At 41.8% G+C, this 16539-nt stretch overlaps 2 protein-coding genes across 2 annotated transcripts; both read left to right on the plus strand.

The window, feature by feature from the left end:
- The first annotated feature begins 681 nt into the window (after positions 1–681).
- On the plus strand, positions 682–6935 carry LOC123992397 (matrin-3-like). Its single transcript, XM_046293538.1, has 9 exons — positions 682–1616; positions 2109–2170; positions 2416–2454; positions 4919–4977; positions 5075–5191; positions 5432–5563; positions 5955–6079; positions 6294–6822; positions 6906–6935. Exons 1-9 carry the CDS (start codon positions 682–684, stop codon positions 6933–6935), a joined length of 2028 nt encoding a protein of 675 aa, XP_046149494.1.
- A 616-nt stretch (positions 6936–7551) lies between these two features.
- LOC123994198 (matrin-3-like) lies at positions 7552–11871 on the plus strand. Its single transcript, XM_046296730.1, has 8 exons — positions 7552–7923; positions 8738–8813; positions 8934–8977; positions 9215–9358; positions 9472–9602; positions 9818–10224; positions 11018–11139; positions 11437–11871. Exons 1-8 carry the CDS (start codon positions 7876–7878, stop codon positions 11467–11469), a joined length of 1005 nt encoding a protein of 334 aa, XP_046152686.1. The 5' UTR covers positions 7552–7875; the 3' UTR covers positions 11470–11871.
- The last annotated feature ends 4668 nt before the right edge of the window (positions 11872–16539 follow it).

Below are 16539 nucleotides of genomic sequence, written 5' to 3' on the forward strand. Positions count from 1 at the left end.
TGTATACTCTTGAATACCCTGTTTTCATATAGTAAACAAACCGCAATCGACTTTGTACAAAAATATTGTAGTTTACCTTTCACTTCCGGTTCCGGTTTAGACGCCTGTGAAGCGCGCTAGCTACAGGTTACGGTAAGACACAATGACCAAAAGTTGCACAACGATATTTATGTCAAGTCTTTATATCTATTCACTAATTATCTTCATCTTTCAAAAAATTGCTGGTTTGTTTGATGGCTAGTTATCGAGCTAACGCGAGAGGAAGTTAGCTTGCTTACGTCAACGTTAGCTTTGCTAGTTCAGCCAGTGTCAGTTTCGTTTTTGTAAATTTATGCTATTTATAACTTTTTGGTATTTCGATGGTCTACCATATCTATCTATGTCATTTTTATCACTTGCATGAGCAACCCTTTCAGGCCTATGGTTTGGCTCCATGTCAGAACTAACTAACGTTCAGCCAGCATTTGCCAGTGACGTTAGCTAGATCTGCATGACGGTTCGGGCTAGGCCTGCTGGTTATCGCCAGCATGTCACACCTACAAGGAATCAGCTAAAGTCAAGATAGGTCCCGCCCCCAAGTTTCCTGATATTAAATCCATATTCCCCTAGATTGCTTCTTTGATCCCTCATCTCTTCACTGGCAACTTTCTCTACAGAGATTCGATACGTTTACGTTCCAGCATGTCTCACAACTACTCCTACAGACGACCACCACCAGCTAAAGATCTAAGAGCCAGCGCTTTCGACTCTCCAGATCACCTGCACCCTGGAGACCACAGTCACAATGTTTACAGATCGTCCCAGGAGGCTCCGTCTCATTCCACAATACCATCCTACCCATCCTCCTCATCCAGAGCCTCCGCTGCCACAGAGTCCCCTTACTCCTTCTCAATAAGCCAGTCAGACCCTTACTCCTCCCTAAGCCGGTCAGACCCTTACTCTTCCTCTCTAAGCCGGTCAGATCAAACTCTGACCCTCCTGAGCAGCTGTGGGCTTGAGCCCAAAGACTTGTCTCTACTAGCCGAGATGCCTGAGGAGCTCATCACTGTGGAGAACCTACCACGTCTGCTCCTGGAGATCAGAAAGAAGAGGGCGACACAGCAGCCACCATATCCAGCTATGACCTCTTACCCCCCTGCTGCCACATCTCGCCCCCCCACTGCTACCCCTCCTCCAGGCCGTGCGTGGGAGCAGCCTGACCAGAGTCGTTCTCAGCCATTAGACTACCCCCACCCCGCTCTTCCGCCTTCCCAACTCCTTCCCACAGAACAGGCTGAGCCCTGGCAACTAGATCGTCATGGCAACCCGATGCAGTACACACGCTCTCGCCTGGAACCTGTGCCTGTCCGAGTTGTGGACTACCACTATGGTAAAGAAACTCCCAGAAGTTACCAAACTCCTAGGTCCACTTACAACACGGCCCAAGGAGGAAGCAGCAACACCTGGAAACCCCCCAACTCATCCCAACCAGCAGTAGATTACAGGTACCCACCACCTACAGACTACAGACCACGCCCAGACCAAGATGTCCCAGTTGTCACAATCAAGATGGCCACCTCTGGCAAAACTCCCACCAAGAAGGCTGCTCTTGACTTCCACGGAGAAATCCCCCAAACGTTTCCTTATTCGTGCTCTCTCTGCGATATTACTGTGCTCTCTGAAAAGGTAAGTAGCTTACTCCTCTTATTTCTGTTGAATCTGCATTATTACATTTACATTTAAGTCATTTAGCAGACGCTCTTATCCAGAGCGACTTACAAATTGGTGCATTCATCTTAAAACATCCAGTGGAACAGCCACTTTACAATAGTGCATCTAAATCTTTTAAGAGGGGGGGGGGGTGAGAAGGATTACTTTATCCTATCCTAGGTATTCCTTAAAGAGGTGGGGTTTCAGGTGTCTCCGGAAGGCCACACACACATTATCTGGGTCTCAGGTAGGTTCATGTGTGTGTGAAAGGGTCAAAAGTGTATGAATCTTAAGCCTATTTGTGCCACTAATAATATACAGTTACTGCTACGTATGTTAGAAGACAGCCTATGCATTATCTTAAATATGAACAATCAGTGAGATTTTTTGTTGTTGTGTCCTTTTTGTTGTTGTTGCAGTTCTGGTTCACACACGTCAATGGAACTCAACATGCAGACGGACAGCTCACACTTCTTCAAATGTGAGTAATCACATACTCAATGTGTTTTCCAGTTCTCCACTCAACAGCATGACACAAGCATTTTGCTATATCTGCTAAATATGTGTATGTGACCAATACATTTGATGACGTTTCAAACTCTTACTGTCATTATTGATATTGTAATAGGCCTAGCTTAAATCCATTTAAGTTCCTAAGTTGTCCAGCTTTTTAAAAATATATTTTTTAAATCATTCTATCTCTTCGTCTTGGGCCTATGTTTTTAGGTATCCTGAATGGGATTGCCGGATGCAGACCGCCAGAAGGTAAGAGCATATCTCTCTGTCTGTGTGTGTGTGTGGGCTTGGTATTAATGTAGAATCGATCCTAACTACAGGCCTTTCAATCCCTTCAGTGGTGACGACCACACAGACAGACCAAGGGTTGAAGAGAAGACTGCTGGACCTTCCCATAGGTCTATTAACTACTTAGGTAAACTAACTGCATTAGCTTGCCTATACATAATACAGTGCCTTCAGAAAGTATTCATACCCCTTGACTTATTCTACATTTTGTTGTGTTACAGCCTGAATTCAAAATGGATTAAATATATTTTGTTCTCTCTCGCCCATCTACACACAGTACCCCATAGTGACGAAGTAAAAACATGTTTTTTGAAATTGTTGCAAATGTATTGAAAATGAAATACATAAGTATTCACACCCCTGAGTCAATGCATGTTAGAATCACATTTGTCAGTGATTACAGCTGTTAGTCTTTCTGGGTAAGTCTCGAGGAGCTTAGCACACCTGAATTGTACACTATTTGCACATTATTATATTTTTAAATTCTTCATTCTCTGTCAAGTTGGTTGTTGATCATTGCAAAACAGCCATTTAAGTTTTGCCATAGATTTTCAAGCTGATTTAAGTAAACTATAACTGGGCCACTCAGGAACATTCAATGTCATCTTGGTAAGCAACTCCAGTGTATATTTGGCCTTGAGTTGTAGGTTATTGTCTTCTGAAAGGTGAACCAGGTTTTCCTATAGGATTTTGCCTGTGCTTTGCTATATTCTGTTTCTTTTTATCCTAAAAAACTCCCTAGTACTTGTCGATGACGAACATACCCATAACATGATGCAGCCACCACCATGCTTGAAAATATTAAGAGTGTTACTCAGTGAGGTCTTGTGTTCAGGACATAAAGTTATTTTTTTGTAGAGGGGTTGGGTTAAATGCGGAAGACACATTTCAGTTGAAGGCATTCAGTTGTACAACTGACTAGGTATCCCCTTTAGTATTGTGGCTTAACTACAATGTTGTTGATCCTTAGTTTTCTCCTGTTACAGCCATTAAACTCTGTAACTGTTTTAAAGTTACCATTCTCCTCATGGTGAAATCCCTGAGTGGTTTCCTTCCTCTACGGAAACTGAGTTAGGAAGGACACCTGTAACTTTGTAGTGGCTAGGTGTATTGATGGATACACCATCCAAAGTGTAATTAATAACTTCTCCATGCATGCTCAAAGCGATATTCAATGTCTGCTTTATTTTATATTTACCCATCTACCAATACGTGTCCTTCTTTGTGAGGCATTGGAAAACCTCCCTGGTCTTTGCGGTTGAATCTGTGTTTGAAATTCACTGCTTGACTGAGGGACCTTACAGATCATTTTGTGTGTAGGGTACAGAGATGAGGTAGTCATTCAAAAATTATATTAAACGCTACTATTGGACACAGAATGAGTCCTTGCAACTTGTGACTTATAAAATACATTTTTAATCCTGAACTTATTTAGGCTTGCCGTAACAAAGTGGTTGAATACATATTGGCATTTCAGCTTTTCATTAATTTGTTAACATTTCTCAGAACATAATAGAGGCCAGTGACACAAAATCTAATTTTAATCCATTTTATCTTCAGGCTGAAACACAACAATGTGGAATAAGTCAAGGGGTGTGAATACTTCCTGTATATACCATTTTATCAGACACTTTTATCAAGCATTTGGAATTTTAGATTAATTTTTTTAAATGTATCTTTATTTAACGAGGCAAATCAGTTAAGAACAAATTCTTATTTTACAATGACAACCTCAGAACAGTGGGTTAACTGGTAAAGGAACAGTGGGTTAACTGGTAAAGGAACAGTGGGTTAACTGGTAAAGGAACAGTGGGTTAACTGGTAAAGGAACAGTGGGTTAACTGGTAAAGGAACAGTGGGTTAACTGGTAAAGGAACAGTGGGTTAACTGGTAAAGGAACAGTGGGTTAACTGGTAAAGGAACAGTGGGTTAACTGGTAAAGGAACAGTGGGTTAACTGGTAAAGGAACAGTGGGTTAACTGGTAAAGGAACAGTGGGTTAACTGGTCTAGGAACAGTGGGTTAACTGGTCTAGGAACAGTGGGTTAACTGGTAAAGGAACAGTGGGTTAACTGGTAAAGGAACAGTGGGTTAACTGGTAAAGGAACAGTGGGTTAACTGGTAAAGGAACAGTGGGTTAACTGGTCTAGGAACAGTGGGTTAACTGGTAAAGGAACAGTGGGTTAACTGCCTTGTTCAGTGGGCAGAACGACAGATTTTTACCTTGTCAGCTCAGGCATTCGATCTTGCAACCTTTCGGTTACTAGTCCCAACGCTCTAACCACTAGGTTACCGCCCCACAACTCTGGTGTTGGTAGCGTCATGCTCTACAAACTGAGCCACACAGGACCATTTGCCTTGCCGGTATATGTCTGATTTATCCATGTAACATATTAACGTAACATACCTTTTATATTGTCCTGTAGGTAAACTGTCAAGTAGCGGCTCTAGAAAAAACGTAGACACTAAGACAAAGGTTACAAAGGTATTGTTGTTCTTCTGGTTTATTACTATTATTACTATCTAGGTTCCCCCCCCCCCCCCCCCCCCCATTGTCTGTTTACTTTGCCTTGATTTTCCAGGGGAGTGGCAAAGTGGTTTGTGCCAAATTTACCGCCCGGTGTCTCAACGAAGATGGTTTGAAGGACCTGATTAAACCGTTTGGGGAAGTTGTGAAAGTCATCATGTTCCCTGCTTTGGTAAGAAGACTAGGAGCTTTATTCATCCTGCCATCTATTAAAATACCTAATATATGTGTTTTCAATTCCTCTGAAATGGGTCAAAAGTCTTGCAGTGACTGAATAATAATTGAGAAAATCTTATCGTCATCATGTTGTAAGTATAGAAGTAGAATCGACCACCCATCCCATGGCCTCATTGACTACAATAGGGATATCCATTCTAGTAATAATGTTTTTACGGTTCTTGTAACGCTGCAGCTTCAGGCGTTTGTGGAGATGGGCTCAACTGACCAGGCCGCCGATATTGTGACATACTACCTCAGTAACCCAGTGATGGTGAAAGGAGGACAAGTCACCTTCTCTGTCTCGTCAACATTTAATTTCCTACAGGTACATTTTTACAAGATGAATTGACACCATTTTTTTGTTTACATTTGTTTGAAAGGGTAATTGAGGATTTTTCCTAAAACAACCACACACACAACCACACACACACACACACACACACACACACACACACACAACCACACACACACAGTATTATTCATTGAGTTAAATAAATCAATTTACGTCCGTATAGAGTTCCCGGGTGTTGAGTTTTTCCCCGGTGCCTCCTGGTAAAGAGTCCGCCGCGTGGAAGAGAGAGTTACTGGCCGTCGCTGAAGGATTTGGACCTGTGGAGCACTCTCTATTCTTACCTACGCAGGTATTATACAGCATTTGGGGGGGGTCTTTGTTATAGTATACTACAATTTGCTTACAGTGTATTCTGTCCTCTTAGGCATTTGTGGAAATGACTAATGCACTGGATGCACAGAAGCTGGTTGGACACCATACATCCAAACACCTGAAAATAGATGAGATACATATTAAAGTGGCCTTCTCATCAGAGTATAATACACTTCGGTAAGTTGATGCGCCCCCTGTTGTGCCATTACCTTTTGTTTTGCATGCGAACATGCATTGATCATGGCTTCTGAGTTCAGACCGTCAGAACAGTGTCCCTGTTATAACCACTGTGTTAAAGGAGAAATAGTTCATTTAGACTCTTTAAAAGCCAGAAAACATGGAAATAAAAGTGTTGTCTGTAAACCTTCTTTTTTTTCATCACATCATGCAGGACCATGTCTGAGAGGAAGTCTTCAGACAGGAGCAGGAAGTCTGAAGACAGATCGAAGAGAAAGAGAACCCCAAGCCCCAGAAGGCGGTCCCTCAGCCCCAGGAGAGATTCCCCAATCTCCTCAAAGAGGAGGAGGAGTAGAGAGAGGGATAGCGACCGTCACAAAGAACGGGCGAAATCAAACTGTGGGGGTAAAAACAGGCCAAAGTCCCCCAGCAAACAGAGCTCCAGTCGGTCCCCCAGAAGCCTTCGCTCCCATACTAAAGAGCGGGTGTCCAGTGAGAAGGTATCCCCCATTTCCTCATCCACTCGCTCACAACCTCCCACCAAGAATAAGACCCCATCCCAGTCCTCCACTGTGATGGAGAAGTCCAAAAAGGCTGTCGACACGATTGACCAGAGCAAGCAAGAAACTGCGACCCACGACAGCCAGGAGGATGGAGCCATGGAGGCCTGTGATATGGACAGTGACATCGAGGGGATGGCCGTGTATGGGGAGGATGGGGAGGAGAACTCTGACATGGGAGAGGTGGGGGAGGGAGAGGAACGAGATGAACTGCAGGAGAGTGCTGAGGACTTAATCCAGGAGTTTAAAGACCTATGTGAGCCCAGGCAGAAAGCAACTTCTGGGACTGTAGATGATGCTCCTACAGAAGAGCTCTCAGCTACCGGGTCAGAACAGGGGAAAGAGCTCTCAGCTCCCGTGTCAGAACAGGGGAAAGAGCTCTCAGCGACCGGGTCAGAACAGGGGAAAGAGCTCTCGGCGACCGGGTCAGAACAGGGGAAAGAGCTCTCAGCGACCGGGTCAGAACAGGGGAAAGAGCTCTCGGCGACCGGGTCAGAACAGGGGAAAGAGCTCTCGGCTACCGGGTCAGAACAGGGGAAAGAGTTCTCAGCTACCGGGTCAGAACAGGGGAAAGAGCTCTCGGCTACCGGGTCAGAACAGGGGAAAGAGTTCTCAGCGACCGGGTCAGAACAGGGGAAAGAGCTCTCAGCGACCGGGTCAGAACAGGGGAAAGAGCTCTCAGCTACCGGGTCAGAACAGGGGAAAGAGCTCTCAGCTACCGGGACAGAACAGGGGAAAGAGTTCTCAGCGACCGGGTCAGAACAGGGGAAAGAGCTCTCAGCTACCGGGTCAGAACAGGGGAAAGAGTTCTCAGCTACCGGGTCAGAACAGGGGAAAGAGCTCTCGGCTACCGGGTCAGAACAGGGGAAAGAGTTCTCAGAGACCGGGTCAGAACAGGGGAAAGAGCTCTCAGCGACCGGGTCAGAACAGGGGAAAGAGCTCTCAGCGACCGGGTCAGAACAGGGGAAAGAGCTCTCAGCGACCGGGTCAGAACAGGGGAAAGAGCTCTCAGCGACCGGGTCAGAACAGGGGAAAGAGCTCTCAGCTACCGGGTCAGAACACGGGAAAGAGTTCTCAGCGACCGGGTCAGAACAGGGGAAAGAGCTCTCAGCGACCGGGTCAGAACAGGGGAAAGAGCTCTCAGCGACCGGGTCAGAACAGGGGAAAGAGCTCTCAGCGACCGGGTCAGAACAGGGGAAAGAGCTCTCAGCGACCGGGTCAGAACAGGGGAAAGAGATGGATGGTGAAGACCAGAAAGGAGATATTTCATACGTTGATGATGAGGTAAAGTATATGCCGGTCTTTAACATGTAGTTCAGCTATACATAATCTGTCAGGTCTTTAACATGTAGTTCATCTATACATAATCTGTCAGGTCTTTAACATGTAGTTCAGCTATACATAATCTGTCAGGTCTTTAACATGTAGTTCATCTATACATAATCTGTCAGGTCTTTAACATGTAGTTCATCTATACATAATCTGTCAGGTCTTTAACATGTAGTTCATCTATACATAATCTGTCAGGTCTTTAACATGTAGTTCAGCTATACATAATCTGTCAGGTCTTTAACATGTAGTTCATCTATACATAATCTGTCAGGTCTTTAACATGTAGTTCATCTATACATGATCTGTCAGGTCTTTAACATGTAGTTCGTCTATACATAATCTGTCAGGTCTTTAACATGTAGTTCATCTATACATGATCTGTCAGGTCTTTAACATGTAGTTCATCTATACATAATCTGTCAGGTCTTTAACATGTAGTCATCTATACATAATCTGTCAGGTCTTTAACATGTAGTTCATCGATACATGATCTGTCAGGTCTTTAACATGTAGTTCATCTATACATGATCTGTCAGGTCTTTAACATGTAGTTCATCTATACATGATCTGTCAGGTCTTTAACATGTAGTTCATCTATAGATAATCTGTCAGGTCTTTAACATGTAGTTCGTCTATTTAATGAGTCAAATTGAAAAAAGACAAATAACATAGTTCCAAAAGTGTAAAATACAAGGTGCCATGTTTAATACGTGTTGTGTGTTTCAGTAAATCCTAAATGTTATGTTTTGATGTTTGTTCCCCTCAGCCTGATTTCCCAGAGGACCTTGAGAATCTTATTACGTTGGATGAGCTGGAGGAGGATTCCTCGGTTGATAACCAAGGTGACTTATTACTCAACACCTAGCAACTCGACCATAGATTCCATTCAAACTTCAGCATTTCTAGAGAAAGAGTAACATTGTTATGAAGGTCATTGATTGTGTGTTTATCTTACATTGCAGATAACCAGTCAACAGATGAGATCAAGAGCAGATCCAAGAGCAAAGTGAGCAAATGTATATATCTTTGTTCACCATTGTTTCTGATGTGTTCTGTGAGTCAGTACTGGTCATCTGTTTAGAATTGTTCATTCAATCTTCTAACTGGGGAAGATTGGTTTTAAGCAATATATCAGTCTAACACCATATATACGATCTGGGTTGAGGGGGTTCAATGCAGCTTTAGTTAACTATTGTCAATAAGGTTGTTACAACCACACCTGTAAAATATGTTTTTATTTCAGCCCTCAGGACGTGATCAGACACCTGGTAGAGTGATCTACGTCAAAAACCTTCCCAGAGGCTTCTATACAGATAGTGACTTCCTGAAGATTGTTAAAGGCTTCGGGAGAGTGCATCGCTATTTCCTCCTTCGTAATGGTGAAGAGGTATGTTCCTCACAGAAGGAAATCTAAAATGGAGTCGATCCTCATGATGTACTACAAGTCTGATCACATTTGTTGTTTCAGTAACCCTGGTCTCTCTCTCATCAATCTCTCAGGGCTTCATTGAGATGGAGAGGTCTTCTGATGTGACAAAGGTTTTAAGATCGCTGCGTTATGATGGCTGTAAATTATACGGCCAGAGGTTGATCGTCCTGCGGTCTCAGAAATACAAGAGACTAACAACAGGGTTGGTGTCTGCTCTGCTAAACAGACGTGTAACACACTCCGTCCCATCCCTTGTGGGAACCACTGATAATTGCTGCTTCTTTGTCTCTTCTGATAGAAAATATCCCCGTCTGATCATATTTTACGTGCAGTGATTTCTGCCTATCTATCTTAAGGTAAGCGTTTCTAAACTTTATATAAGTCTGGACTTAAAAAGGAATTCTCTTATTTTGTCAGGTGGAAACCTGAATCTGATTCTAAAAGTGATCGGAAGAAGGATCACATGAGTACTAGAAGCAGTAGCAGGATAAGGAGTGGACGGACCAGCAGTCACTCAAAGTCAGCGGCTAAGGACGAGGAGACAAAAGAGAAGGACGAGGAGACAAAAGAGAAGACGGCACGACAAGTATGCTCCGAGCCAGCCCAACACTGTGACAAGGAGGACAGAGAAGCGTCTGAAGGGGATATTGACCAATCCTCCAACGGTGAAGACCAAAAGGATGCCCCTGTCCCTGCTGCTGAGGAAGAGAAGGCCTGTAGCAACGAGGATAATGCAGAAACCAAGATGGAGGATAATGTGGAAACGAGACCAGATTCCATAAAGACTGGTATGGAGTCATCGTTCCAGGCCAACAACCCAGTGGGTAAGTGTTTGGATGTGATTCATGGCCTCACTGCACTCATGGTAGCTTGGTCCCAGATCTGGTATCTCTTTCTATAGCCTGGTCCCAGATCTGTTGTCTCTTTCTATAGCCTGGTCTCAGATCTGGTATCTCTTTCTATAGCCCGGTCTCAGATCTGTTCTCTTTCTATAGCCTGGTCCCAGATCTGTTGTCTCCTTCTATAGCCCGGTCTCAGATCTGTTCTCTTTCTATAGCCTGGTCTCAGATCTGTTGTCTTTCTATAGCCTGGTCTCAGATCTGTTCTCTTTCTATAGCCTGGTCTCAGATCTGTTGTCTCTTTCTATAGCCTGGTCCCAGATCTGTTGTCTCTTTCTATAGCCTGGTCCCAGATCTGTTGTCTCTTTCTATAGCTTGGTCCCAGATCGGTTGTCTCTTTCTATAGCCTGGTCTCAGATCTGTTGTCTCTTTCTATAGACTGGTCTCAGATCTGGTGTCTCTTTCTATAGCCTGGTCTCACATCTGTTACCTCTTTCTATAGCCTGGTCTCAGATCTGTTTGTGCTCTTGTCAACTCCATGGCATGACAATTCTATAAGGAGTAGGCAAGAGAGCACAATAAGACTGGCACCCAAGGCTACTGTCATGTCTCCTTTCAAGAAAAATAACAAAAGTACCTTTTTAGACTTCATCACTGAAACAACTATTTGAATTTGTTTGCTTTGAAAACACTACCAAGTTGTGCAGCAATGAACCGTAGTAAAGAGGCATTGTCTTTATGAAGTACAGTACTATGCTTTCTAATGTGTTTGTTACAGGAAGAGAATTCATTAAACCTGTCATTGGCTACTTCTGCAACCTGTGTCAAGTCATCTATGTCAATGAGGACGAAGCTAGGAACCAACACTGCAGCAGCCTCTGTCACTATCTGAAGTTTATGGTAAAGCACCCAGAATCCTGTTGAATCTCCTCAGAATCATCTCACTTGAGTTGTCTATGCTTCTTTACCATAAGTGTAGAAACAAGGGTTGGCCGACTGCTCTTTTATATAGTAACCCTATTACCAAATAATGTAAGTCACAGGTGCACAGGTTTGAGAAAGTAGGATCATGGAGGGGATAGATCGCGGATATCTATTCTTTACATTATTCAACCAACATTTCTGTGCAGTTATTTGCTGTGTACGTTACATGTTTACCTGGACGGTTACTGAGCTGTATGATTTGTTGTCTCACAGGAACATTCAGGTGAAGACACAGCCTCTAGCTAAACGATGTCCATCTCTGGAGGAAGTTGACAAGATGACAGTTTTAGGCCCAATTTAACAGGAAGTGTTCCGGAGGAGGGGGGAGAATCTGGATTTTTCTTTATATTGCACTCAAGAAGAACGGCACAGGTTTACCTCATCCATGAGAGGCTCTTTGTGAAACTCATCCTAGAACAATAAATGAGATTGCAGATTACGTTAATCTGAACAAATGTTCAGCACCTACCTATATATATATATATATATATATATATATATATTGTTATGTTTGTGTTAAAATAGCTCAGATCTACTTTCTGTAATGTGAATTGTTTGTTCGGTTTTCCTATGTAATTTGTTTTCAAGATTTGTGTTAAATTGAACTTCATTCTCTAAAAGATTGTTAATAAACATGCTTAATTATTGCATTTTTGTCATTTAACATTCTTCAAACAAGATAATATCACCGCCTTCTAGTTTGCTCTAGGTTCAGGATTATAACCAATGATGTATATAAACCCTGGATGACTGACGCTATGTATTGGCCAATGAAAGGCTTTGAAGCCAGTGGTCGGCCATATTGTCACTCCTCAGTAGGAGCAGTCCTCCATAGGAATGAATGCAATTCTACAGTATTTCAAATAAATGACATGTTTTATATAGGTGTATATATATATATAGTAGTAACATTAGTACTTTCTACAAATTATACTTAAAAGGGAAATGTTTATTTTATTATGTTTAGCTCACATAATTTAAGTAATTGATAGAGGAAAATATAGTTTAGATGATTACAATTATGTATTCATTAATGATTAGAACCATTTATGCTAATACTATTATGTTATGATTTGAAAAGTATGGGTTCTTAATTGTACTGTTACTGAAAATGTAAGCAGAAATAAATTGTGTCTGTGTCTCCTGGGAAAGTTTAAGGAGGGATGCTGTGGCTTTTCAGACAGATAAGAAATGCCTGGGAAAATGTTCCATTCCTAAAACAATGGGTTCTTGTGAGAATCGGAGAGGGGGGGTGTAACTGATGACGTCATTTTATGTCTTCTTTCTTTAAAATGTAATGTTCTTTGTATTTTGGGCCAGTACTCATCAAGAATAAATGCTGAACTTGTTTTTAAGACTGGTCTCTTGCTAATTCATGCAAATGATAAACTTACAACTTATCATGAATTAGAAATGAGTGCGAATTGAATTGATTTTGGCAATAAAACATAAAGGGATTAAGAATTCCTCTATCAATTTGGTCCTTCGAGCCGGATCTAAACATCTCTCTCTGTGCCTGGAGGTAGTAAGCTGGAAAATCGTGCACGGATGAGTTTGACTCGTTTTACTAAAGACCTGACCTCTGAATTGAGGTTAAAATTGAAACAGGCCTGCGTATTATCACAGAGGACAGAGAGAGTGACTAGATACAACGAACATTGCTTTCCCAGTCGGCGATAAGGTCAGTATTTTTTATTCTTGATTTTGGGGGAATTGAGTTTAATTGATGTTTTGAGAATTCATCAATAGTGAGAACTTTGCTATCCCCACAAGGGTGTATGATCATCATACAATGGGTTTTGTAGAACCGATATACACGGAAGCAGGTTCGAAAATAACCTGTGGTAATGTGCACTACCGAAAATAAACTAAAACTTAGTCATGAGTGGCACACCAGCCCGAGATTAAGAAGGGATATTAAATAGGTATTGGGAGATAGGACGGGATCTTGTACAAATACTGGGCGTAGAGAGACGGCAAGAATGCGCAAGATAACTGGATGGGTCATTTAAATAGTGGCAGTATTGATCACCGTCCGGATTCAACTAATACTACGGAAAATATCCAAATGAGGAGGAGAGGGAAACTTAAATCTAAAGAAATGAGATAAAAGCCATATTTGTAGACATGATGTTTCCAGGCGAGAGGGAAAATCTAACAATTAATGGCGTGAGATAACGATTATTAGAGTTCTTTACTGACACAACCGGAAAATAAGATTTTAACTAGGGCTTTACAAACCCTGGGCTTATAGTTGTAAGGTTAGACCTAATGTTTGTTTCAAAAGTCAAAGCTATTGGTAAGATTTCCATAAAAGAGCTAAACTTAAATCATGAGAAACGCACCCGACCGAGATGGAAAATACATACTGATTATTTTTAAAGGAACACACACATAGGCAGACAGGATAGTAACTAAGTAACGGTAAATTACAAATTTATAGAACTGCACGCACATAGAATTTAAAATTATATAGAAAGGCATAGATAAGTGATTAGATACCATAGCTACAAAAGAACGGCAAGGATTTATAATGGGTAGTAACACTTCTAAACTGCTTTCTGCAAAGACGGAAGATTACCGTTATATGAAACAAAAAGATAGAAGGAATGTAGATTTCTGTCCTAAATGGGAAAAAGGTATGGTTTTGACGGACGCCTAGATGTCGAAAAGTTAGAATCCCTTCTAAAACAGATACAAAGGGAGCGAGATGAATGAGAATCTTAAACTGAGAGAAAACGTTGGGCGTTTAAATTTGGGCTATTTTCTGTTGTCTAGATGTCGGAGTAACAAATAAAATTAACTGTGAAAATGGGTATATTTGCGGAGAGTCTCAGTCAAAATCCATTGTGCTGGTAGGGGAGTGGTGAGCACGGCCGTCTCACCAACGGTAATCCACGGTTCGGTTCCCGTTTAACTAAAATTGATTTTAGATCGTAATTGACCTATTTGCATGTTTTGCCTGAAAAATACGGTCGCCAGTGTTTGCAAAAGATATAACTGAACAGATATTATGTGTTCTAGATAGAATTGATAAAAGAAGTTATTAAAAAAAAAAAACGGCGAAACAATTTAGCTCATATTACGATACAATTTTGAAACATATTCCGCCCAAAATGATCGGGTGGAATAATAATGTATTGAGATGGGAGTCGTAATTAAATAGATGTATCATAGAAGAGAGAGAGTTACCTAAAGTTAAATGGAGGGGATAACGGAGAGATACAATACAATTCCAGCCTGCCTGGACGTTATGGCTATTTATGAATCAATTGACATGAGAAGTTTAACACAAAAACAGGGTACGTTAAATGTTAGGGTAAATTCAATTGAGAAGTTCGGTTGGGTTTTGTTGATAAAAGGATATGTAGAAGGGTGAGCCGGTTAAGAATCGATTCAGACAAGGTGGTCAAATTTGTACGACAAGCGACAGTTTATTCAGAGTGAGAATATCTGGTACACGTAAATACGGCTCTCCCGTTCGCTCGCACAGAACAGCAGGAAAAGAGGGCGAGTTAACCGCTACACACACAATTTATACAGAACAGAAAGTAGGTTGATCCTGGGAGATCGGATCTTTGGATTGGTTCAGCTGGGGTGTAGTCTGTAGTCTTCCGCCATTGGCTCAGTTGTCTGTCCGTCATCGTAGAATCCTCTTCGGGCACACAATGTTCAGCTAGAAAGGAGACTATGTGTGTGCGCTGGTTTGGCAGTCAGTGTGTAATGTGGGAGCTATCCTGTAGGGGACCCCACAGGCTTTACTGTGAGTTGTAGCCATGTATTTAGCAGTAGGCTGGTCACTTGCATAAGAAAATAGCAATTCTTTACAAAACCCTCTCTTCACGTCTCACCAGAGACGTGACACAACCTAACTAGATCCAGACACAAAGAGAAACTTCTCCCAAAGGGACTATGAAATAAGGCACGGTATTAAACAGAAATAGATATATATGTATTACCATCATGTTCTCCATTCAATCCCACTATGTACTAAGTTGGCTACCAGCCACCTAGGAACTTACAACCCTCATTTAACAGAGCGGAGAACAGCTCAAAATAAAAATAAAATGATTGTCCACATAAGCCAACTTTTTCCAGCAGGAAAAAGTTGTGATTCCCTCTCTTCACATCTCCTAAGAGATGTGATATAGTCCAGATACATTACTCCAAACAAAAACGAAAACATAATCCAAAAAGGAAAAATAGCCTATACTAGGTAAGTCTATACGGAAATGGCCCACAAAGAAAAATAATTTCCCCCTCTTCCCATCCCAGATGGGACACGACATACAATGGAGAAGCTTAATCAATAAAAGCAACTGGATCCCCCTCCTAAAATGGCTGCAAAAACTGAAAGATGGGTCTCATGCTCCATACCGTTATCTAGCACCTGGCTCCTGTTATCTAACAAAAAGACCACTTGTTCTCGCAACCCCACGCTCTGAATGTGCCCTCCCTTCTGTATTTTTCCAGCATGAGAAAGTTCCATGGCCCTGATACTTTTAACAATGTTTCAAATCAGCTAGGTAGCATAACACATACATACCTCCACACAAGGCAACAGCAGATAATATTCAATCTTATATATGGTAATGGCTATAATGTAAAATAACCCCAAGGGTGTGAACAAAAATTCAGCAATGAATCATATAACAGTTACAAAGTTTAAACTACCTTCATGTCAAAAGAGAACAGCTCATTCAAAAACAGAACAAAAGAAAATAGTGTGAAATTTAAGTCCCCCTTTTGACACCCGCTAGGGTGTCACTCATTATCCTTTATTTCAGCAGTCATAGCATTACATGAAAATAATAAAAAGTTTATTATTAATAACAAGTGATATATGCCTTTGTTGTATGCTTTTGTTTCCCCCTTTTGTCACCCACAAGGGTGTCACTTATTAAAAACAGGATAAAACTTTATTGTTATTGACATGTAAGATGTAGGATAAAACTTGGTCATGGAAAACAGAGTAAAGAATTATTAGAAACCATCTGGTCCTCTCAGCTACTCCTATCCTGTACCAGGTGGGCTCCTTGCCACCCAGGGACTCCAAACCTTTACAACAGGGAGAACAAACATACTGGAAAGAAAACCTATCATAAAAATGTATAACAAGGAACTGTGGTGGTGTAAAATCATTCTACTACCTCACCCACAGCATACCATGTGTCATCCTCAGTCAGTCCCATCCTCCCTGAAGCCTTCATCACATCTGTAACAGACTTCTTAAAACACAGTATGATGCAAGCAGCACATCACATCAATAACAGATAATACAAGAATTAGGGTCAGAAATCCAGTAACCATCATACC

Source organism: Oncorhynchus gorbuscha, linkage group LG13, assembly GCF_021184085.1.
Source record: "Oncorhynchus gorbuscha isolate QuinsamMale2020 ecotype Even-year linkage group LG13, OgorEven_v1.0, whole genome shotgun sequence".
NCBI classification, from domain to species: Eukaryota; Metazoa; Chordata; class Actinopteri; order Salmoniformes; family Salmonidae; genus Oncorhynchus; species Oncorhynchus gorbuscha.

Excerpts from the sequence above, each read along its gene's own strand:
- LOC123992397 (XM_046293538.1), top strand. The coding sequence starts at position 682 with ATGTCTCACAACTACTCCTACAGACGACCACCACCAGCTAAAGATCTA. Across the intron at positions 2,455-4,918 it reads CGGATGCAGACCGCCAGAAG|GTAAACTGTCAAGTAGCGGC; the intron begins GTAAGAGCATAT and ends ATTGTCCTGTAG. Across the intron at positions 4,978-5,074 it reads CTAAGACAAAGGTTACAAAG|GGGAGTGGCAAAGTGGTTTG; the intron begins GTATTGTTGTTC and ends TTGATTTTCCAG.
- LOC123994198 (XM_046296730.1), top strand. The coding sequence starts at position 7,876 with ATGGATGGTGAAGACCAGAAAGGAGATATTTCATACGTTGATGATGAG. Across the intron at positions 8,814-8,933 it reads TTCCTCGGTTGATAACCAAG|ATAACCAGTCAACAGATGAG; the intron begins GTGACTTATTAC and ends CTTACATTGCAG. Across the intron at positions 9,359-9,471 it reads TCCTTCGTAATGGTGAAGAG|GGCTTCATTGAGATGGAGAG; the intron begins GTATGTTCCTCA and ends TCAATCTCTCAG.